This window comes from Melanaphis sacchari, unplaced genomic scaffold, assembly GCF_002803265.2.
Source record: "Melanaphis sacchari strain LSU unplaced genomic scaffold, SCAv2.0 Contig4_pilon_pilon, whole genome shotgun sequence".
Classification (NCBI taxonomy): Eukaryota; Metazoa; Arthropoda; class Insecta; order Hemiptera; family Aphididae; genus Melanaphis; species Melanaphis sacchari.
In genome coordinates, this window is record NW_020271335.1 from 4,815,154 (window position 1) to 4,842,240 (window position 27,087).

Sequence of the window (27,087 nt, forward strand, 5' to 3'; positions counted from 1 at the left end):
TACTTACACTTATCAGTTTAAATGTAGCTTAAAAGCTTATACTAAAAATTTGAAAAATAAACCAAAAAAATCAATTTCAATTTTACAAAGAATCTAATTTATATTATTTTGTAATTGAAAGTTAGGTCATACCTACCTATAAAAATTAATACTTTAGTTTTTAGTAATGAATACTTTTATCTTTATGATAAACCAGAAAAGTTTATTTCATAAATAAATACATTTTTACTTAAAAAAAATAATTGGAAGCATGATTTTTTTTAAATAAAAATATTTAAACATGTTTTTTTAAATTTAAGTTATAAATAACAATATAGGTAAAGGTATTTTAAAATATTTTTTTTGTTATTCTTGAACGTGAATGTAGTATTAAAACTGAAATAAACGTTCAACCATTATTTTCACCCTTCAAATGACTATATAATGCCCGCGGGTTGTACCCTTAGTAAATCTCGTAGGAACATAGGAAGTAGATTTTTTTTTTTTGGTCACCCTCTTTCTTTATTTAAGAGCTACCATAAGTTTCCATTGTCCTGCAGAAAAAAAATTTATTTTTCTTCGAAGTAAAGACGGAAACGAAACCCTTGTCCCTCGTTAAGTTTGAGTAGCGAAGTGGAAAAATTATTTTGACAGAAGAGACGCGCTCTAAATACATTTTCCCCCTCAATACCAACTTTATTATAATAGAGATACAAAACAAAAACTTTCGTTTCGAAAACGTATATAAACGAATACACAAGAAAAAATAATAAAACTAAACAGTGAAAGTTTAACTTTATTTCATTAATTTTGTATATTGAAAAAAACAATTATAAACATTTAAATGAAAAATAATAGCCATTTCACATATTTATATAGAACAATAGGTAGATGTAAAATTTAAGGTTATATCAGCAAATTTTGATCTCGCACCAACAATTGGCCGTATTGAATGTAATATTAACACTGTGGATTTTTTTACGATCACTAACATTTTTTATTATTATTGTTAAAATCCAAGTGGAGTGACACAATTATACGAAAATCCTACAACAAGAAAAAGTGAAAAAATAATAATAATAATAATCAAAATTCGTACTATTTATACCTACTTTATACGATCCAAGCCCTTTCCACGTTATAACATTTGTATGTATATTCGTAAACAATATAATAATTACGATCTAGACGACGATAAAAATGATAATAATAAAACTATTATAATATACAATATTGCTATTATTACAACTATTATCGTCATAATAATATATCATAAAAATATTATTATATAACCACGATACAAGCTAGACTAGATAGCAGTGTGAACAGAGCATATAATATATACGTTACGCTTCGTTTACAAAAGTAACTATATTAATCATAACATGTATATATACCTATAGAATTTTAAGGTTTGTGACGACAGTCCGGAGCACAAATTATTTTTTTATATATTATATAGTATTATAGGTCCTAGGGACGACGAGAAAAATTATTAAAATAAAATAATATAATCAACAGAGAAGTAAAAACAATTAATATAGAAATTGTATATATATAGATATATATATATATATATAAATAAAAATTATAATATTAACATGAAAACATAATTAATATTAATTCAAAGATATAATACGCGTATAGTTGATGATGGTCATCGTCATGTCACGATCACAGTAATTGGGGATTGGTCGATCTCGGTTAGGTTAGATATTTTTATGTCGTTTGTAACGGGAATGCACTTGGCGGTACCGCTAACTTCAGCATTGTATTTCAACTCCATCGCCTTCGTTATGGTTTTTGTGTTATCGTCACACAGCACCGGATTACCTGTCGATGTGAATTTCAATTATATTATAAACTAAATGCAAAACAATCAGTTTTACGGTGTAAACACACATTGTCTTGAAAAAAAGTATAAACAATACAAAGTAGACAATTTTGTTTTTAAATATATTGTAATGAAATACTAAAAGTTTTTTGTATTCTCGCTACTCTCTATAAATTTTTATCGTTATATTTTTTAAATGTTTACGTTTTCAAAAGACGATAGATATACCTACATTTTAAATTACATATTCTTTTATATAATATTTTATCTTGGATTTCAATATATATAAAATATAAATTTTAAACCGAAATCTAATTAGTATCAAAAATATTAAAACTTTGATGAGCGGAGTAATGTACCATCATTGAACCCTACTGTGCCACTTCACTTTACTCATCCTAGCTTTAAATATTTATAATTAACTACAAGTTCAATATTCAAATGTTCAATATACGTATAAACATTTTTACTTAGATATATTTTTTTAAATATTTTAATCATTTTTGAGATAATGTATGTTTATCCAGCATAATCAATTCATGACACCAAGTTATGTATCAACAAATTCGCATATAATATTGATAATAATATTTTACCAATAGAAAATCATTCCCGTCTTACCTTCCAAGTATATTCTCAACGTGCTATTCACTCCATGCAATTTGCATTGGGTCATTTCGACCAGCTCTTCCTGAATGGTCGATATACTGTTAAACTCGAGATCGGCGTGACAAAGTACAGGGTATCCTTGGAAGTCTTTTGACAAACCAGTCAAAACGTTGTTTGAAGCTATTAACATCTCAAGAGCCGGTAAATGAATCTACGGGATGAAAATAAAAATTATATTATGTATACAAGAAAATTGTAGCACACCTCGTGTAATTTGTTGTTATTATATTATTGTTATATGCGGTTTATATTATCCATCGAATAATTACCTGAGACGAGTCGGGGAGTATATGTAATAGATTGTGGGATACATCTAAGATTTTTAAATTTAATCCGGTCAGATCATATGGTGATATATCGGTAAATTTGTTATGACTGATATTGAGTTTGACAAGTGTTTTGATACCTATCAATGACCCACCGAGTGACTCCAACTCATTGTGGTCCAACTTCAAGTGCTCAATTCCAGTCACTGGTTCATTTATAATCTAGAGAAAAATAGAAAAACTTAGGATTATATTATAATTTAATATTTCTACATTTTACTGCACATATTGCGCTTAGTTGCGTCAACTATGTACGTATTATCTTATATATTACGTCAGAATGGCCACTGAGTTTGGAAATCATATTGTGTGACAAATCGACCAACTTAAGTTCTTTTAATCCCTTAATTTCAGTCAACGAAAATTCGGTGATTTTATTGTTGGACAAATTTATTTCGGATAGTTGAGTGAGTGGCAATAACGATTTGTTCAAGTGTTTTATGCAGTTGTTACTGAGTTCTAACACTTCGATCATCGATGCTTCTTCGAATTCATCGGACGCCAACTGAAAAAGTATTATAAAAGAAATATCAATATATTATACTTGTCAAAGTTTGCCAACCTACAGAATATGTTTTTTACATTGGTGAAAACCAAATACAACTATAAGAAAAATATTGTAAAATACTTAAATACAATCAATATTGTATCGCTTCATATGAAAAGCTATTAACAATTTAATAATAGATAACATTATATTTAAATATAATATTATATACCTAATAATATGATATTTTATACTGTAATATTTATAAAATAAAATAAAGAAATTATATTTCCAATTATCTTTTTATGGATATAAATTTCTCTTCTCCCCGTGATTTATACCAATAACTTTTCGTAAATTGCTCACACTTACCTCTTGTATCTTGTTACCGGTGAGTTCAAGCCAAACCAATTTTCTTGACTTAGACAATGTTTTGTTCAATCCGGTCAACTGATTAAATGCGCAGTAAAAATACCTTAGCGCCTTGAGACAGTTAAGCTCTGGTGGCAAATGAGTTAATCTGTTCTTGGACAGGTCCAAGACTATTAGTCTGTCGTTGTCAATTGGCAATTCTCCATCGAGATTTTTTATCCGGTTATTAGATAAGTACAGCCATTCCAGTTCTTTTTGATTTCTAACAAAATATAAAGAGGTATAGCCATTATACAAAATTACGTAAAATATTAAGTATAATAAAAACGTAGTATACATATTTCATGTAAGTTCGAAATTTTTGAGCATAAATGATAATTATTTTCTATAAACAAGAATCTTATAGGGTACCTACACTTTACATGAAAGGTATTCACGAATAATAATAGGTAATAATTAACAAAATACAGTTTTTAGTATTTTGTTTTATCATATACTAGAACATGGGTTTATATATGTATCATTCATAACTATTTTACTACTGTATTATAATATATTATGTTGTATCAAACGGACTTTGCCCGTGGTACCGTTGAAAACTATTATTATTGACGCAATAGATGAACAATACAAGCAACGCTACACACAAACAGTATTATAGTATACAATATATAAACGTATATAACTTTTGAGAGCGCACGGTGTATTCAAACTTTCAAATCACTTCTGCAACGTAATTTACCTCAAATTTCCGTTTAATTCCGTCAGATTGTTAGCAGCCAATTGGACTTTCCTCAACGTCGTGGGGAACGATCCATTCGTTATATCGGTCAAATTGTTCGTGGCCATCACGAACGTATTCATCAATGACAGACTCTAAAAATCAATTCAAAATAACCGATCACAACAAAAAATTCTATTTTGTTCATTAATTATTAATAGTAACGCAATAATATGTGGTTTTTATTTAACTTTCTAATCTAGATTGCTAAGCCAAACTTTTGAAAAAAAAAGTTTTTATAGTACATGTTAAGTTTTATGCAAAACTATATTATACTAGATTATAATGTATTGTTTGTACAATATGAGTTGCTGTTATCATTCATTATCTTTTAAAATTAATTCTATTTTCAAATTTTCTGGCAGCAAACTGATTCTAGTTGGTAACAGCAAAAACAGTCAAGTAAATTTATAGATGTTTAAGTTTATTTGCAAATTATGTATGATAATATCATTGTCTTTAAGTAAAAATGTTTAGAAATTTAATACAATAATATAACTCTTTATAAATTGTTCATACCCCAATTAAATAATATCTAAAACGCATGTCACAATTTACTTTTTTTTTAAAGCATTTGAAAATAAAATAAAATAATACAATATAATTATTTTATAAATATAATTATATAAATTTTCATTACTTAAGCTTTAGTTTTTAAAATTCAAATTATTTTGAATTAAAAATAATTAGTGTATTTTGATAATATTAACAACTTTTGTCAAAATGGGCACTTTAAACCTTTAAAAAAAAATTGTGTCAATGTAATTTCTATAATTTTAAATACTATAAGAACAACTTAAGCAGAATCTTGTATTGCATTCTTCAGATATATGACATTGCATAAATTGTTTGATTAACATATTATAAAGAAAAAAATTGAAAACGTTTTTTATAGCTCAAATTGGTTTTAAAAATGATAAAATTTATAGAATAATTTTAAAAAATGTATTAAAAATCTCACGTATCTCCAGCTATTTGTTTTTGAATTACACCAAAATGGATTTTGCAAAAATAATGCCATATTTCCGCGTAAATACTCTCATTTTTCTTGTATAAATATGCTTTTCAATTTCCGCGTTAAGTACATAAATTGCATATAACATATACATGAGAATGTCATTGAGAATATTAGTTACGTAAGATTGATGATGATAACTATTTCGAATTATTATAACAAATAATATTACAATATTTGTTTTTTTTTCTTTACTTTATTAACGCAATAGTACAGTAACGAAAAATATGATTTCATATTCACAATGTTTTTATCGCGAGTTTGTAGACAAGCGATTGCGTTTAATCTCTGCAGGGTGAAGGATTGCAGCTCGCGCTACTTCCTGTACGATACATGCGCTCTTCTGCAATAGAGCTAAACCCGCCCGGAAAATATGTCTACACACTTTATTAAACCATATTATTACAATAATAAAATATAATAGTACACGCATTTGCATATACACGACATTAAATATATAGACTGTAACGTACTTGAAAGTCTCCAGAAGCAACACTGTGTATGGAATTCCTGGCCAAGTCCAATACCTCGATACTGGGCATGTGCTTGAATATCTGAGTGGGAACTGCACAGAGTCTGTTGTCCGACAAGTACAGGATCCGTATCCTGTTCATACCAATGAAAGCCTCATCCGGTAGCGTACTACAAAGTGGAACAAAGTCATCCGTAATAATTATTGGGTACCTTTGTAATTTTACAATAATAATATGATGTAGTAGGTGATATATTTATTATTCTATCGTCGACACCAATTTCATAATAATTGTGACGAGTCAATTTAAATCGTCTAACACTAACGCGATAGTGTTTTAAATAATATAATTCTTATCGTTGTGTCTCTTTAGCTTTTTGTGCAGACAAAACTCGGTGTTCGCAATTTAATGGGACAAAATCTATGATATTTTCGAAACTTTATGAGAGGTCACCAATACTTTCAAGACCATAACTACCTACTTGACGTGTTCATGATATTCCGTCAAATAAATGCTGTTGTAAATATCATAACTTAATTTTTGTTAAGAAAATATACAACCTCGGAACACAATATAAACACGATTATTCTTACTATACAGTCTATATGATAACCATGATAACAATGTTATATACCTACCTATTATGCCTAACCTTTAAATTTACGCAATATTCACGTCTATTTAGTTTTGCCAGAACAATATTTATCTCGAAAAAATGTAATCGTAAATATTGTAATAATTATACGAAGTTACATGTCGTGTATGACCGTATTGAAGGAGTGCAGATGTTATTGTTTTTACGAAATAGTAACAGATAATGAATAATCCGATCGTCATAGTGAATACCCTAACACGTCGTACATTTACCTATATACATAGAAGTATTAGCAATATTATAATAAAATGTTCATTAATTAAAAATTGGATGTAATAAATAGACAATCAGCTTATATTATATAATATTATGTAACAATAACAGTGCAACTTGTTCGTCAATAATATTCAAACAGTGACGAAAACCAAAATAAAAAAAATGTTTATTGGTTTGAATTCTACGAATATGATAATATGATTGATTGTTCAACAAGAGATTTTTCACAAAAATCTATGAATTTAATTATTTGTATTTACTTAATGATCTTACATACATAGCTGCTAGCTGGTAATATCTGCTAATATTGAGTGCAAAAATTCAAATCGATACTAAAGCTTGTGAAATAATATTAAACAATACATAATAAGTATAAAAAAGTTCAAAGCATTTTACTATGGTTATTATTCCTATCATTAATTTTTTTACAGAAATATTTTTAACATGATTTCGAAAAATTATTATTAGCACGTGAATAAGAAAGCCATAATAGTTGTTATATAATTTATATTATTTTTAATTTATCTTTAATCTATATTTTTATTTTTATGCACAAATATGTAGTCTAGTTTATTGAATGGATACTTTAATATCAGATTACCTATCTCCATAAAATATTTTATGTTTTTATTCTATTTTTATCACGGCTCAAGGAATTATACAATCAAATTTGATTATAGAAATCCTAATTTTTATTCACCAATTATATTTGTATATCTCATATTAGCATTAGAATTTAAATCTTAAGCACTGCCTCCGTGTGCTACCGCCTATCAACTCTGACTAAATACTTTACACGGTTTCGTGCCATTTTAAAAATGTATATTATTTTCGACGATCGTGATTTTACCTTTAGTTTTTCCTTTTTAAAAAGTTTCATAATAAATTGAACGATTTCAAAAAAAAAAAAATGTTTAAATTTGAAAAAAAATAAATTTAGATGGGTAGTAAATGTACGTATAATTTTTATTATATCAATAACTATAAGATGTTAACACTTGTACTACACTAATACTAGATTTAAAAAAGGGTTTTTTTTTAATTTTCCCATCTGTTATATCACTATAGTGTTTGCATAAATTTTTGTCATCTAAAATGATTTGATTTTACATTATTACAAATCTACAAGTTATCTGTAATTAAGTAAAATTTACTAATGAGTAATTAAAATTGTTTTTGTTTTGAAATATCGATGTACAAAGTTTTGATGATCATAATACAAATTTTTAATTACTCATCTACTATTCACTATTAGTTTACTCATATTATAAAACAAAAAAAACGTTAATATAATTATCTCGAAAAAGTTTGTGTAGGTACTGAAATTGAAAATAGCTTTATGTGCCTATATTATATATATATATTTAGGTATAATATTATGTACTACTAAACTATCTTAAACATTTTCGAAAACGACTCGATTTAGCAGTCCATGCTATCGGAAATAACTAACACATAACTACGTCACAAATACGTAAATATAGGGCGTGTCAGGAAGATTTAACGCAATCTCTCGTGTTTTAAAATTATTTCAATCGAATCTTCTATTCCGGAAAACAAAACAGTAGCAGAGTGTATCAAATACAATCAATGCTAGATTAAGAAATTTTGCGCCACAAGGCGAGTATTTTTCAAATTGTTGATTTCCATACTGCTATCAATACAGTACATCATTCTAGTACGAAACAAATATTTTTAATTCATCCTAGTGATTTGAAATATTATAAATCATACTGTACACAATTTTACGCGCTTCCAAAAACTTACGCTAGAGGACAAGTGTCCCTTCCGCTCCTCTTTAAACCAGTCTCGCGTAAAACCATATACAGTTCGATAACAAGGCCTTATGTTATCATCGTGTATCCATACCATTCTATTATATACTATTATAATACAATTTTGATAGTATTATAAAGGCGCCCACCTGAGATTATTTTTGGTGAGCTTGAGGTCGACTATCGGGAAGCCCAGCTCGTTGAACCGCCTCGTGTCCAGGTCGTGGAGTTCCGAATACTCGATGTTGAGAACGTAATCGAACACCGCGTCGAACTTGTTCTGGAGCGCGCCGATAACGCTCTCGAACGACACCATTTTCTGACAGATGACCATGATCTTGGGACGAACCATGCCGGTGAAGTAACTGCACGTGCAAGGCGATATGCTCCGGCGCACCGAACAGTGGAGCGGCGTGTCTTCCAGTATGTAAGAGCCGCAAACGCCGGACATGGCGAACGTGGCCACGGCCGTCAGGAAGCACAGACGCGACCAGTTCATGATCGTGATGTCGAAATACTCGTGGGCTTAAATCTGGTTCCGGTGCAGGTTACGGATGTAAATATTAATAATTGTTGTCGGCTATTATTACCGTGCGGTTTGCGCTCGTCTTAGGCGCTTGGCGTGACGACTGGCGGCGGATTGATGCTGAAGTAGCTACAACAATGATTATACCGTTCCCTGCATCCCTGCAACAACGACCGGGGCCGCGCAACTGTTAATAATAATAAAATAACATGTATAATATACGCGTATATAAAACGATATGAAAACGGTAGTGGCGATCGATTAGAATTTTTTTTACGATTTAAATTTTTATTGATCGATTTGACATTCGGCGGACGTGTCGAGAGGCGGAAGGGTGGGGGTCAAATAATGCAATATATTCGTCGCTATAATATATTATATGTTATATAGGTACAGCACACACGCGACGCCGTCGTCGCAACTAGCTCATTACGCGCAAAGCAACTGTACTACGATCATGTGCAGCATATAATAATATAATCAACAAACATCATGTCCGATGCAGCGCGCTCGTATAGTACACACTACTCTGTATATGTGTGTGTGTGTGTGTGTGTGTGTGTGTGTTTTTGTGTAAGAGCGAGAGGGGATATAGTGGTCCCCTCCGCGATCAATTTTTTCCGTACGCATTAACTTCGATTTGCGGCGTTTGGCACCGAAAGTGGGCATTTTATTAAACGATTTTTTTCGTTTATTTTCTATAGGTTAAATTAGAAACACATTCAAAAACCAAAATTTAGTGACGCGTGATTTTTAAAGTAAAAATCATTCCGTGGTAAAACTTATCCGGAAAATTAAGTTTAAGATTTTAAACAATACAACTATTGTCACATACGTTTTGACATAGTATAGAATGATAACGTATAATAATATTATGTAAAAATATTTACATACATATATTATATAATATATATTATTGCGTATTATATATTATGTAAATTAAAATCTCCAACAGACGACGATGGTCACAAGACCGACGTGATCGACTACAATATTTTTTTCTAAAGATTTTGATAAATGTATACCATAATCTAATTCTCACCAACCCTACTCGTAATCCGTAAAACCCGTGAAATTACACCATCGCGTCTACATCTAAATGATGATGACGTAAGTCAATACTGTACATACGATTCTTAAATTATAATTCGATAATTCTGTAATTATGACGTGCAAAGTATGGTTATTTTGACGGAACACCGACGTCGCATTTTCTACTGTTTTTAAAATTTCTATAGAAATACCTACTTTAAATACAGAGTGGTATAAATATTGATAGAATAATATTAATTTAATATCAATGTAACCCCTTATTTTTATTTGTCTAGACATTCTAGACCTATGATCCTTATTACACTAAGTTAAATTACTCAAAAACTACTCATATGAATTTTGATTTTAATGACTAAAAATGTTTAAAGAAATGGTTTGCTAATTAATTTACTGTTTAAAAAAAAGATTATTTTAAAAAACAGAATTTTGTATCATTACAAAATACTTTTTATTTAAATAGTACAAAAAAACTAAAAAATTAAAATTATAGTCTTTAGGTGTATTTAAATATTCCAAAAATCAGATTTTGAATAACTGTGTTATTGAAGAAAAACAGGGTAAGTATGCTTGGTAAAACACCCTGTACCAATAAAATATCTATGATCCACATTTTTTACAGGCGTTATGTGTTTAGATGATCAGATGGGAATTATAGTCATAACGTAGCTGCCAATCCGCAGTTATCATCAACTAAACTGTGATCGATATTAGTTTGCATAGATGTTATACTACATTTTTATTACGTTAACGCATTGATATATTTAATATAAATATAACGTTTTGATAAAAATGACCATAACTATACGCAATTTTGTTGTAAAGATATACCTATATTTTTTTTTACCTCGTCAATAACGTACACACATTTGACATATTATTATAAGAAAATATTATCTTATTATTATTTTATTTTATTTTTTTTTTTTTTTTTTGTCGTTCCAAAGAAATTTGAGAAATTGTTATCGATCTATCAGCAGCCAACTGTTATAACAATGGTTATTTTATTAATAATATAATACACAGCTGCGTCGTTCTCTCGATCCAGACGTCAAAGTTTTGATAACGCACATAATGCGTAGATATAGTTTTCCGATACTTTAGTTGTAGTATAATAAAAAACAAAAACAATCAAAATAACTTCAATTTTAGACAATAGATTCAATTGTACTTTTCACTATATATAATAAATTATTTGTATCAATTAAAATACCTATGCATGTCCTATACCATGCGAATTTTTGATGGACGGATAAATGATCTATTATAATATTATGGAAAGAGCACAGACGAAAATCGATACCAACTGGCAAATGCGCGCGATTTATAATATCATAATATTGTACACAATCAAAATATTTTAAAAGTAGAAAAACTAAAAATTTAATTGTCTATTTTAAATTACATGCGATTATTTACGACAAAAGTTACATTTTTGACAACACACATATTTTTGTAGAATATCATGCTAAATTAAAACCAAAATTCTAACATTGGATTTTAAATATACATTTTGTATAATTAGCATATATTTTAACATCAATTGAATTAATTAAGCACGATAATCTCAAGACTCAGTTCTTTAAGCTGATTACTATAAACTTATGAATTTATGATGTTCTGATGGTATGTGATGTAGAATATTGTAGACCGTTTTATGCGCGGCTATTTTACACCATAGAGATTCGAATGATCATTTAATTTATTGATGAGTAATAATTATTATTGTGTTAACGAAAAATGTCAATGTACAATTTAAATAGTTCCGATACAATTAACCTAACCTCATGACGTTAATATTTTATTGACCCCAATTATTTCACCAATAATGTTCTATAACCAAATACTACATGACCATCATCACATACATGTTTATAATATAATTTATGTAGTTATATCTTAAGCAAATATAATTTAATATATTTCCGTGTAAAGACCATAAATTTACCATTATCTTATGATAATACCTCTTACGATCCACCATCTAGCATCAAGGGTGATCGATGGTGACTGTCAATCACCTAATCGATGTTTTTGTACACAAGATGTGTTTAAAATATAACAAACAATCGGGAAACTTGCGAAATTGAACTTTTCTTATCCATTATATTTAATATTATATTTTACAAATATATTTTTTGGTTTTCGTATTTTGAAATAATTTTCATGTGTTGCGTATGTGATGTTAATAATTATTAATTAATATAATAAACATTCAGACAATTAGTTCGTAAATTATACTAAGAAGTAAGAACTAAATAATATATATTAGCTTAAAGAAATAATTAAAATATGTACTTTACCCTTCTTAATATAATCTCATATTAGTATGCGCTGGTGAGTATTTTGATGAAATTAAACCAAGCATATAATTTTAACAATTTAATTAAAAATTGAATATTTTATCATTGATAAATAGAAGACAATGTTACGTTAGTCGATTAATTTTAAAACAATAAAGATTCACATGATACAGTCAAGCTAAGCTCACTTAAAATATATAAATATTTCTTCTTACTTCTTAGTAGGTATACATTTAAATATAATATTATATTACAATACTGAATATTGATTATGATGTAAAAGCAACCTACACATAACCGGATTTTGATTTTTAAACAGCAATCTATAATTTTAATTTCATAACCTGAAGAAGAAATATTCTGAAAATGTTGATAAAGGTACTCGCCATAAATAACATTACTGAAAGAATAGTATTTTTTTTTTTTTCATAAACAATTTAAATTAAGATAATAATAGTATAAACTATAGAGGCGTTTTTCTCTAACGATCACTTTTGCCATTTCACTCTATACATACTACTCATATCTAAATATCTAAATTTTAAACGCCTTTAAATAATAATAATAAAAAAAAACAAAGTTATCATAGCTGTCAATTGACATAATAAAAAAAAATGTATATAATTATTCCGTTTCAGACTGCGATAATAGATTTACATTAGTCAATAACTGACAAACATATTTTGGTTGATAAAAATAAATTGCTAAGATTTTTATTTACTTATAAATATACTTGTTATGTTTTTTCGATCGCTTAGTTGATATTCTTGTCAAAATAACCAGTGTTTGCTGTTTAAATAATCACAATATGAATGTAAAAGATTATAATTTCACTATACTGTTAATATTTTAAAAAAAAGACAATATTTTATTACATAGAATTAATGAAACAATTATTTTACACATGCTTTGTTTGATGTTTACTTTCTGATAATTTATATAGTTGCTGCAGTATGTAGATATCTATTGTGGCAGGGTCACGAAACAGAATAATAATGAGATGGCACTACCCGTGAGCTATATGAGATGACCTTTAGCTGACTGTATTATGTACCTTTTATATATAATATATATATATATACGTATATACAAAACTTATACTATGATTTAAAATTGAAAAATATTTTAATCACATGGCTTAGAAAATAATAATAATGATAAGAGTGACCAGTGATTAATTTAAATCTCAAACAATATATTATACATAAGTACCTGCACATCATCGACACAACTAATAGAAATAATAATTATATTATTAACGCGTGCAGCATTTTTAATATACAAATATATAGAATAATTTGTCATGCATGCTCGTTTACTATTGTTCTTCAGTGATCTAATTATTCGAAATATGATTTTTGGAATTTTTAAATATACGTCTTAAATACCATATATTTAGATATTTAAGCTTTTTGTACTAGTTAAATAAATAGTGTTCTATGGAGATACAATAAATATTATTTTTCAAATAACAATCCCCCTTTTAAACAGTAAATTATTTAACAGATTAATTTTCTGAAAATTTTGACGTACAATTTCCTCACATCACAATCATTTTTAATACTTATAAGTTATAAACATTTTAATAACTTAAAAACTACTCATTTGAATTTTCAATTAAGTATATAGGTAAGTATATCAAAATTTAAAATAAAATAAATAATTTGCAGCAAAAAAGGGACTTTTTCATTTGAAACATCGAAGTTTTAATGAACATATAACACTCCTTAAGTAGTACACAATATTTTAAGAATTTAAAAATTGAATTATTTTTAAAGCTCCAAAAACTAATTTTAATAAATTAATTGTTAAAAAAAAAAATGGAGTGATCATGTTTGGTGAATCACACTGTATGTATTGTATCCGGATAACAGTATTCTATTTTATTTTACCGGCAATAAAATATTATATACAATGTCAATTGTCAACGTCAACCAAATGGCTTGAATGTGATAATATTATTATGATATCGTACTACATGTACCACTATAAAATAGTATGATATTTATAAATTATATATTATTAGATATTAATAATTAACAAAAATTCAGTTAGGTATTAAATTTAAATCCTAGTTAAAATGACACCGCCACATTGGTATATTATTTATTGATATTGTTATTTTGTTTTATTATAATAACATCCCAATATTCACTTATTATTTTAAAAATTATTAAAATGATTTAATTTATTTTTTTATACGTATTTTTAAATACATAAAAAAAAACTATTATATTTTGATATTCTTATATTGTTTTATTATATTTTTAAAAACAACATGTATTTTTAATTTTATATTTTAAAGTTATATTTTTTAGCGGACTATATATAGTAAATAGAATGTGGTGGTAAAATTATAGGTTCGAAGTGAATAGATAATCCGAAATGTTTAGCCCACTAATTCATTAATCAAAACTTTAAATATTTATAAGTAGTTGCAACTTACAACTTACAGCCACTCGTTTAAAATTTGTTTTTTTATGCATTAAAATAATCATAAAATCATTCTGTCTTGAAATGTGTATAATATAATTTAAAAAATGAAAACTCTATAAAATTGGTTTTGAAATTTAAAAAAAAAAAAAATATTTTTTTTTCAAAAATAATCTTTGTAGACAATAATATATTTTCAAAAATTCATACTGTTTGTGATAATAGTTATTAAGATTGTTAACTATAGAAAAACCACTCTGTATACGTATACACGCGTGCAATCATGTCGATAAAGTGGTACGTCCGATAAAAATTGCAGACCGCATGCGTATACGTAATTTATTGTTTTTCATTGAATAAAATATGAAATCATATTTCCATTCCAAACATGATATAAAAACATAGAATGAAAAAATAAATATTTTATCTATACAATATTATATTGTATCGGCAAAATCGAATTACTCAATATATCGTCAGCAGTATGTAGTAAAATATTATTAAATGTTAAAATGAACAATTAATTTTAAATCGTAGTATAAGACGTAAATGAAGCAAAAATGAGAAAAGTGATACACGTGGCGTACAGTTTTTTCGTTTTGTTAAATGTTTTGGTTTTAATTTTCAATTAGAAATTAACCAAATTATGCTTCAATATGTAACAATATGTTCATCCACATTATATTCATTATCATTTGTATATGTTTTTGATGTTTGTCTGATTCTCTCAGACCAAAGTCCTCCTGTAACAAGATAGTACATGTTGACCGTGATAACTTATTATATTATTAAAAATCTATACCTGCTTATGTTCACAAGAACTAGATTGCCAATAACATGAAATTTTTTAATCATTAAAGTACTATATAGTTTGTTGTATTTTTACATTTATCTAGTGTTATTATTTAAATTGATTTTGTAAGTCCCTTAAGTCTAAAAATTAATGAACATTTTAAATTACAATATTCCTCTCCCTGAGGTTCGACATTATAATTTTATAGTAAAATGCGTTGTTATTAAAATCATTTATTATCAATTAAAATGTGTAACGTGCATAGTATATAAGAAATATTAATAAATATATATTTAATAATTATATTAATACTAATATCGTGATATGTATAGATATAATATGTAGGTAAATACACGCGTCGTTGTTTAGTTATGCCCTTAAAAAATCTAAGTGAAATAAGTTATAATATCCTATATATATATATATATATATATATATATATATATATTTATTTATTTATATATATGATATATTAATAATGTTTAATGGTTTTTCTTTAAAAAAGTTGTATTGTATGATATTAATTATTAGTAATTAGTTTAAATAATTAAATATCACTTTTGAATTGTTTAAATGAGTAACTTAATAATACATTATGTATAGATACATAATATATATCTTTTTAATAAATGTTTCGAATTTGAACACAAACAACTTAAATATTACAATAAACAATTAGGTAAGTTGTACAGAGCGTATCTCAAATACTAATTATTTAATTCCAAAAAAAAATCTTTTGACGTATGCTAATTTTTAAAAATCATTAAATAAATATACAGTTTACATTGGAAATTATTCATGAACAGATATTAAAAAGACATTAGATAAAAACTGCCAATTAATGAACATTATTCACATAAAATAAAGATAAATTACTATATATATATATATTTATGTATATAGTTTCAAATAAAATAAATTTACATTACGTGTTTAATAATTCAGTTAAAAACAAAATAAAATAATGATTAGCTTCAATCAAATCTTTGTAATATTTTGAATATAAAAAAAAAATGATGATTGCTATACAATTTTTTTTTTTTTGTTTAAGAATAAAATATGTCGTTTATAATAATATACATAGGTATACGAGTATACATACTGCACACTACTACTGCTTTATATTAGCAAATAACGCATACACCTAAATGGATGCAATTTAACTTTAATTTGTAACGTAAAGAGCACTTGTCGTTTATGTATACAACGTCAGCTTTGTAACGATACAATTAAACAATAAATTTATAATAATGATAATAATAATAGAAAATTGGTCGTCGCGTCATTGCGCGCTCGCTGACCTAACGCATTTGCAGCCTACTCACTAATATAACGGTATGCCTAGTATTCGTGTACTAGAATATTTAAAACTGCAATATAAATTTATCACTACAATAATAATTGTGTATATTTAATTACATACTAATATGGCGAAATTATATATTATGATCGGAATAATATAATATTTATAATAAATGATTTATGCACAAATACATAAAATCATTATTGAGAACGCGATTCAATGGCGATGTGTGCGACGGCTGTTTTTTTACTTGTCGAACACGTGTTTAGCATACGTTTTTCGACTATACATTTGTATAATAGTACCTTTAGGAACATAATAATAGATAGCTGATACATTATATTGCGTGTAGTGGTGTATGTGTGTGTGTACAAATATTATGGGTCGACGGAACTTATAGGTCGTCTGATAGGTCTCGACAATCGATCTGAGAATCGCTGATTTATATAATTAATATTTGTATTATAATATATACATTTATAAGTAGTTGTGTATTATAATAGTACTATTATGTAATCACCAATCAATATTCAACAATAAATGGATAACGTAAATAACATTTATATAATATGATTTACGTATAGATATAGGTAGGCTGATACGCATACGTTTAACACATTAATGTTATTATAACAGAGTGCAGTGAAAACTTTCACAACTTTAACCGCCTCGATAAGACGAAAACTACGAAATCTGTCGTTCCCGCCGAAATCATACAATATTATTTACAATATTAATCGCAACGAATAAAACTTTAGCTCGATCAATTTTAGTGGTGCCGATTTAGAGCGCGCGTGCGATGACAGCTGTAGTTAGGTCACTGTAAAACAAAATATTCACTCGGCAAATTACTATACGGTACACATAGACAGTGGCGATCCAATGTACTCAATTTTTTAAAAGGAGATGGTGTCAGTCTGTGCAATATCACCGAGGCTAAGGCCCGACTTATCGACCACATTATATTTACATTACAACCTTGTTAATTGTTATAATATATATTACAGGCTAATACAATGTAGATATTTAGGGGTGGTAGTGGTAAATGATTAAATATGAAATTGCGTCATTTAAAATTTAAATTCAGTCAACCACTGTACGTAGTTACATCCACGCCATTATTTAATGTCCACGCAATGATGTATTTCAAAGCTATTCCTGACTCTATGCAGATGTCTCACATAACCAATTAGGTGCTCGGGCTCCCGATGATGATGGGTGTAATAATCGAGGGTGTAGGCGGTGGTATATATCCTCGTATGAGATTTATAAATATTCGGCGGTAAAATACTAATAATTGCATCCCTTGCATGTGCACTATGTAACAGCAGTCAATAGCGATAGGTAGCGGTCATAAAAATAGCCTTAAACGCACGTCATACTTCTATACGCATAATAAAATACACTACAATTGCTTTTCAATTAATAAAATTGTTATTTTCAATCGAATACAAATTTTATATTATATTATACGTCTTTAAATCAACTCAAAATTCCCAATATACTCAGCATCATGAATATTAAGAACTGATGTTTAGTGTAAAGGACGTTAGTATAATATCATTTTAATAAAATGAACATTTAAATGTTTACAATTCGTGGAACGCGCAGCGAAAGAGCTGTACAACGTTGTTCTTCGCTATGTTCTCTTATCCACGAGCCATTAAATATAGATAACAAAAATATAAAATATTCTAAATTTTAATACTTTATTATTATTTACATTACAACGTCATTCATTTAATTCAATCGGAAAATTACTCGTAGAATATTCGATATATTAATAATATGAAGACCATCTGCGGCACCTGACCGAATATTTTTTTACCTATTAACAGTCAGAAAGAGAAGTGTGTCGGAATCCACAGAGTACGAATCGTCGTATATCTCGTAAAGTCATAAGTGGACTTAGTATACATAAAAATTATAATTTGAGATTTTTTTCTAGTCAAGTTAGTAATTATTTTTTTCGTCGATTAAAAACAATAAACACAATAACATAAGTTGGTAGAAGAAATGTATAGACTATAACATTTTAAATTAGTCAAAACGAGTTGATCAAAACAAATACAATAATTGTAAAATAAAATATAAAATAAACTCATTCCAATTTTATATATTAATAGTCTTCGATAGTCTTAAACTGTGCAGTCTGGCCATATTTCAACACTACTACCACTGCTGCAATTTAAAGGGAACTAGGGACCTTAACACTCAATTAATTATCCTTAATCAATGAAATTCAATGTGTGCACAATTAATACTTAAAATAAAGTACATTTAAACGTCAATCCAAGAATTCTGTAAGTATGGTATACAGTAGTAAGTATAAATATAGTAAGATTTAAAATCTCATATTTTTATAAATGTTTATTTAATGATTTACTAAAATGTAATATTTTATTGTTCATTATAATGTATACATTTGAAGAATAAACGATATTAATTAAAATGATAAAATCGTATACATATATTATTCGATAACTATTATCATAATTAAAATAATGAGATCTAATAATACGCATAACTTTTTTAGTTAAAAATAGTTGGTCTATAATGGCTATTTCATATAGTATGATATGATTCTTTTAAATGTTAAACGAAAAAAATAATAATTAACTCCACGACAGGCATCCCTTATTTATCGGCGTAGTAGCGTGGATACTCAGTAATAGTAATAATAATATTATTGTTAAATAATTGTTTAAAAAAAATATTATTGTTGATAAACCATGCTTCAAACGCAATTCTAGGTCAGATTATACACCTAGTAATTTGCATTACATTTTTACACGACACCTACCTATATCGATTTCTAAGAATATTTGTGTTCTCTCCACATTAGACTCGGACGCGTTAGATTTTCATTTCTAACTTTTTTTTCTGTCGTTAACCCGCATAATCGTGATTAAATTTTCCTTAAATAATTATTTAAAAATTAAGAAATTAGAATACCTAATACATAGGTAATGTTTGTGAAATCGATAAAAAAAATAATTGCTGTATGATTATTGTTAGATTAATAATAATTATAAACTATAATAGCCATAATACTTTAACTAGCCAAATTGCAGTGAGACGAGGATAAGATTATACTTATCGACGGTTTTTAAAATCAACAAATATCACTGTAATGTAATATAATATTATGTTTTAGGTACACGTCACAGTGCCAAACGTACACACTTCAATAGTGGGGAAGATATGCTTAATCGCGCAAACTATTTTATTAAAAAAACACGTTGGTTTAAAGTTATAACCACTAAAAGAAGGATATTGATTATTTTAATAGCATGTATCGTGTACGTAACATTTTATTCGAAAAATTGGCTGTCTTCATGGCCGACTATACTTACTAATAATATTGTATAAAAAACTGAATTTTAAAACTTAAATACAGACACAGTAGAATTTAAAGCATGGTTAGGTTAGTACAATGATTGTATGATGGTTATATATTTTGTCTATTGTATAATACGAATAAAAATTTAAAGATTTAAATATACCCTCAAATAGTGGTACATATTAAATAATTATGTAAGGGTTTCAAACGAGTTATGGTGATAAAAATACCAAGTGCAAATGGTTTTATGACATATGACAAATCAGTAACACGCATGTCTGTAAACCAAATAAATAATTAGTTAAAAATTAATTAATTAATGTTTGTGCTAATGTAAAAGACTAACATTATGATAGACTATGGCTAAATAATATGACAGGAAAAAAATGTATTGTGTATTGACACCAAATTATTTACTTTTCCAAATTTGGGTATTTTTATGTTTTAAATAACGACTCATATTTTCACATATTTTATTAATGGTAGAGTCGTGTATTTATAATAGCTGTTTTTTTTTTTACTTTTAATAAAACATGTAAATTATACATTTATTTCTCTCATAATTTTAGTTTCAACTTTCAGATACAATAATTAGTAAAAACCCACGGTAATAATTGATCCGTTTCTTATTACACATGGTAAAATAATAATATTCTAATAAAAATTATATTTTAATAAAAAAAATAAAATAAATTGTTTTGTTCTAATTAATTAAGATATTATGTATGGTATATTATAATTAATTTAATTTATATTAAGAAGTGAATAATAACTAATAAGTAGAACATAACAATTTTTTTTTTTTTTAATTTCTATTCAAACTTTTTTGATAACAAATATTTCCATTCTATTTAGCTATAATATTACATAGAATATGATTGTTATTAAAACAAAATATATTAAAATAAATAAAACGTTTAGAGAAAGATAACTTTTTTCTTTTTATTTACAAACATTTACTAACGTTTTTTATGAGAGACACTTTTCTTAAAATATTATGGAATTCTTGATAATTTAATAGTGTTTGGGAAAATTTTTTTATAACATTATTGTTTAATTTAAATTTTTTTACAGTTCTAATATACAAAAAACATGATTTTTTTGTTATCACCATCATAGCTCCCATAAACGAATAATATTTTTCTATACCTAACTTAATATGTGATTATTTGTTGAAGTCTATTATTTTCCCATGGCTTTTTTTTAAAGACTACCCACTTAATATAGAAGTATAGTTAATTTATACAGAATATATTACGTATGTTAAAAATCGAAGTCACAGAATATTACAATTATTTAGTCATTGTTATGTTCTCTAGATAAAACACAATTAAACATTAGACATTATTGTACATTGCACTAATGCGATGAAAAACTTCGTTAAAGTTTGATAATTTTAGACATATCTTATTGGTTTTAAAATTATTTAACATAAAAATGTAATATCTATCTATATCGGCAACGTTTGGTATAGTTGTTTACAAATAAACAACTAAATAATAGAAAGTGAATATTATCAAATATAAAATTACTTGTCATTACGCATGAAAAAAAATTGATACCTAATATATTCATTTACTCTTTGAGTTCATTCCGAAAATTAAACGCTTTGATTAAATGAATACTATTATTATTATAATAGGACAAAATCTAAAATTCTACAGTAGTGTAATGTATATTTTGGATTTTATAAATTGGATATTTTGATTTAACGTATGCACATTTTAGGTTAATATAAAGAATAGACAATAGTCACAATATGTTCCTACAAAAATATATATGCACATACAGATAAAACATATTCTTCTTTTATTTTTTTTTTAAAGATCCCTGTAAAGTGAGAAGTCACAAAATATTAAGTTTATAATTAAAGGTGTAATGTTGTAGTTTTAGAAAATAATAATAATAAAAGTATTCATTAACCTAATAATTGTTATAACACTTATAAGTGTTTTAACACTTTTAACTGTGTAATTGTACAATTAATAATATGCGTAATAGTCGTACACAGGTACGTTCGAAAAAATCGGTTTACTTCAGTGGGTGAAAGCTAACCTAAACTTCAACTAAGTTCTTTGAAATGAACACAAATCAGTATATATCCATTATCGACGTTTTACTTTAAAAATCAGTAGTCTTACGAACTTTTTAGTGAGTGCAAAGAGATAAAAACCAATGTATGAGGATAAAAATGCCGCAATTCTCATCGCAAAAAGTTTTCGTCGATTTGCGTTTCGCGCATTTATTTTGTATAATATTCAAATGTTACATATTACATCCAACTAACCCGGTGAAGTTTATGACATTTACCATATAATATATCATAATATAGTCGCGCGCGTCCTGTGTGGTTTTATTCGTGTAGGCAACATAATGTTTATAGCGTTGTTTGATATTTATCGATTCCGACGACTATGATTTAATTAACGTAAACACGCGGGACAATAAATATTTCAATATTGTGTTATACGAGGGGAAAACTTTACACTGGCGGCGGAGGTACAAATTCCTCGACGGGAGCATAATATTTTATTTCATGCGTCTTTGCAAACCCGCGCGAACAAAAGCGGCTAACGGTAACCAACCAGTCGACGGAAACGACGCGCCGCGGCCTTGGGCACATTTTTGCCGCGTCCGTTCGTCCGACACAATATACATATAAGTACGTACTGTAAGGAGTTCTGTCACGCACACGCGTTCTCCGCGAAAAGGGACTTTTTTGCATTTGTTCCCCCGTCACCGATTTCTCGTTCAAAGCGCCATTGAAAATATTATGATGTAGCTATGATATTATGCGCATAACAGCGGTAAAATGATTCGAGTGTGCTTACTTAACATCATCCGACGACGACCACGTTACGTCCAAGAGACGGCGGCGGCGTTCAGCCCTCGTCCGCGGTCCACTGCAGCGATTGGAAGACGATGGGGTGGATCGACTTTTCGACTTTCGGTAAGCGCACTATTACACAAATACTGAACGTAAATCGTAAATATGTGATATTATAATATTAAATCGTACGACGGGCCCCGCGAACGGTGCGTGGCGGATTGTGAAAACAAAAAAAATATGTATTGGGAAAAAAAAAAAAACGAAAATGCCAATCACCCGCCGAAGACGAGCCGAGTCTCACCTCTCCGAGAAGACGAAAAAAGAACCGTGCAATGAAAATCAATCGCGCGGGACAGTTATTTAATATATTTATGTTAATATATTTATTGCACCTTTTTATACAGTAAAGGTGTCCGGTAACCGCGACCGACGGCCGAAACGTGTCGATCGTTTAACAATATGATGTTGTGTGAATTCAACACAATATTATACTACAGTGCTGTGGTGGCTGATTGAATATCGTCTCGAATCCGTTCCGGGTGCGTGTCGTGGCGTGAAATGCGTGGCGTGCGAGCGGCAAATGCTATCAAACTGACCCGCGCGGATCGGCAAAGGGGACACACGTCAAGAATACACTTTTAAATGGACCGACCGACCGACCGACCGACGGGAATAACAATAAACACGAATTACAATATGAGCGCGCGCACACGCTCGCGATAAGTACCTATACGTATATACTACATATAATATTAAATACGTCTTTATACCGCACATATTACATTGTGTGTGTGCGTATTTAACAGTACACAACGTACGTGTGCATACAGAGTGTGTCCTGTAATTTATGGCATGATTCCGGCGTACGTAATTGTCGAAAATCCTCCGAGTACACCCTATACACGAATTTGTGTGTGCGTGCGTTCAATGTACAGCTACGAGCGACTTATTATTTGATATAATAATACATTATATTATTGTTATATTCAAATCGTTTCTCTGCGTGTCTCTCTCGCTCTATCTATCTTTCTCTCTCCGGCACCGTCTCCGTTTTATCCTACTTATGTGTACTCTCGTTCTCGATTAGCGATTTATTATACGATTTATTACTATATTATAATAATGATGACATCATTGACGTCGCACAGTGTAGTTGACGGACGACGTGTTAGAGTATATTATATTAGCTAAAATACATCTCACAACATGATATCAGTGACGGTGGTGAATCGTATTTTATTATAATAATTCTAAACGTATAAAATATTGTGTTCGCAATCCGCCGGGAGACGGCCAAGTTTTCGAAATGCAAACGTCAAACACACAAACAATATAGGTAGGTATACGTCATGTCATGTAAAGGTGCATATAATAATATTTCTGTAATAATATCTACGATCTACCTATAACAATATAATAATACACGCATTCCGTGTATTATATATTGTAAATAATTAATCAATATCATATTATTATACATCCACTAAATACCAACGCTGCTGCCCTGAAATAGTATAATATACGTCATAATTCATAATATTCATTTTATTATATTATACTATGTGTTACATGCATTTACACGCCATGTGTTTATGAATTTATAATAATGTAGGTAATAATATAATTTATAATCGAAATATTCTGTTTTGGTTTTACATCAATTAAAATTGATAATTTTTTCTTTATTGTTCCAGTATAATGTGGAGTGTACAATATCCTTTTTTTTTTTTTTTTATCGAAAATATAATGATAGGAGAGGGCACTCAGTAGTGCCACCCGACAGATTAAATTTGGAGATCTCTAGGCCAGGAGTATTTAAGACGTCTCTGGAGGTTATCGAGGATTGTAAGCAGGGGCGAATTTAAGGCACTGCGAACTATGCAGCCGCATAGAGCGGCAAATTTATGGAGGGCGACTTTTTATACGCAGTAAAATTGTATTTAATATTAATTTTATTCTTGTATCTATCTATAGAAAAACACTTAATTTTTTTCTTAAATTTTTCAATTTAAAAATAAATAATTAACATTAAAACTACTTTTATATAACCAAATAATTATTTAATAAATTTATTATTTTTTTCTTATATAATAAGAATAAAGAGAAAATACTATATTCGAATCAAAACGTTTTTATTGAACTTTAGTTAAATGAAAAAAATAATTGCATAATACATAGAAAATATTATCATGTAAGGAAATTTTGTTGTACAAAGGTAATTTTTTTTTTAAATAAGAGCAGTAATTTTTTTTTTTTGGCATAAGGGCGGCAAATTGTTAAATCCACCCTTGATTGTAAGAGAAGATAGGCATTTTATTAATGGATTATTGTGTTGGATTAACTTGGAGTGAAAGGAAACATAGTGAGACTTAGTTGTGAAGCAGCGGAATATAAAAATAACGTCCTTATAGTAACGAAATGGTTGATCGTTATTCGTTAGTTATTACGCGAGACTGCGTCACTTTGTCACTTTGGCCTTTGACGACATTAATTTTTAAAAACCTAGTATAATAAACAAGTATAATTACTTTATCTAAGAGAGAAACTAGATTTACCCATGTTGGCTAATAGGTTATGAAGTAGGTACCTTATGTAGTGTAGATTTGGATACACACGTTATACCTATATCTACATTTCATAAAAAAAATCATATGTTTCAAAAATCATTTTTAGTTTCAAATTTCAGCATTCTACATCCTGAAAAAAAATATATAATAGGTGTCCTAGTTTTATTAAAAATTAAATAACCAAAGTAGCCTACATTTTGGAAAATAATCTTGTTTATCAATTGCGCGATTTGTCTACAAGGAACATGCCAACCATCGCCACCTTAATTATAGCTTCGTATAATAATTAACCGTTTTAAATATTAAAATTAAAATTTAATTCAGTAGGTATAATCTATTCGGGCATATAAAGTTTTCTAAAAAAAAATTTGGTTATAACACACTGTTTTTTTTTAATGAAGGTAGCGTGAAAATGATTTATTAAATTGAATATTTTTTTTAACTTTCTAACAAATAATTGAATTTATTTACCTTATAAAAGTATAGTAATATATTAGTGATATTTATATCTCTAAATTGATCTTTTATCCAACGACCAAAATTATCAGACACTAGTTGTATCTGTAAACGAATTTTCGGAAAATCTTTTGATAGTTATTAATTAATCTAAAAATATGTAGGCATATGTGTATATATTTAGCTTTAAAATTATAGAATTTATTTAAAAAATATTTCAGATCAGTCTTAAATGTAAGACTTAATAGATAGCTACAGTGAACGTTTCAAGTATTCAAGAACTGATACAATGATTGCTATAAATTCCTCTATTTTTCAATAGATTTTTGTCACACTTATATAAAAGCACCAAAATATCAATGCTATGAATTATTTTTAATGAGACATAACAATTACTAGATGAAACAATATATACATACTACAATTTCTATGTTTAAAAGTAGTCTTCAACCTTCTGACTTGATACTTCTACTAAACATTTTTTCCTTGAATAAGTACCTAGGTACTATCTATTTTTACGACCTTCCAGTTGTCTAATCATTGCATTGGCGAAAATAAACAGAATCTTCAGAGAGGGTGGTGACTTCAGTTCCTTAATAATATTCTATAAGTATAATAATATAACCTTAAATTAGACCGGGAAAAATACATAAAGTATTTAAATTAGTACATAAAATTATTGTTAAAGTGGGCTAGTTTAGAATCCGGAGAGGGAGGGACAACGATAACGAATAAAACTTTCTAATAAATAAGATAACCAGATAAATAGTAACCAACATATTTTATAATATTCAAAAATATGTTTTTATAGTAATTTATTTTAATGTTCAGTTAATTATTTTTATAAAAGATAAAAAAATTATAATTATGTAAAATAGGTATTATTGTTTATGGACTTTAG

General features: G+C 27.8%; 1 protein-coding gene across 3 annotated transcripts; it reads right to left on the minus strand.

Moving 5' to 3' along the window:
* Window positions 1–1,548: 1,548 nt before the first annotated feature.
* On the minus strand, window positions 1,549–23,847 carry LOC112598813 (protein artichoke-like). Of its 3 annotated transcripts, XM_025345441.1 has the most exons (10): window positions 23,556–23,847; window positions 23,165–23,292; window positions 8,732–9,269; window positions 5,937–6,105; window positions 4,410–4,543; window positions 3,668–3,929; window positions 3,083–3,313; window positions 2,752–2,970; window positions 2,435–2,633; window positions 1,549–1,812 (listed from the first exon to the last, which is right to left on the minus strand). In XM_025345441.1, exons 3-10 carry the CDS (start codon window positions 9,079–9,081, stop codon window positions 1,643–1,645), a joined length of 1,734 nt encoding a protein of 577 aa, XP_025201226.1. In that variant the 5' UTR covers window positions 9,082–9,269; window positions 23,165–23,292; window positions 23,556–23,847; the 3' UTR covers window positions 1,549–1,642. The 3 variants fall into 3 exon arrangements, with proteins under 3 accessions (XP_025201226.1, XP_025201224.1, XP_025201225.1); XM_025345439.1 differs by having other exon boundaries at window positions 23,165–23,847; XM_025345440.1 differs by having other exon boundaries at window positions 8,732–9,295; window positions 23,165–23,847.
* Window positions 23,848–27,087: the final 3,240 nt, after the last annotated feature.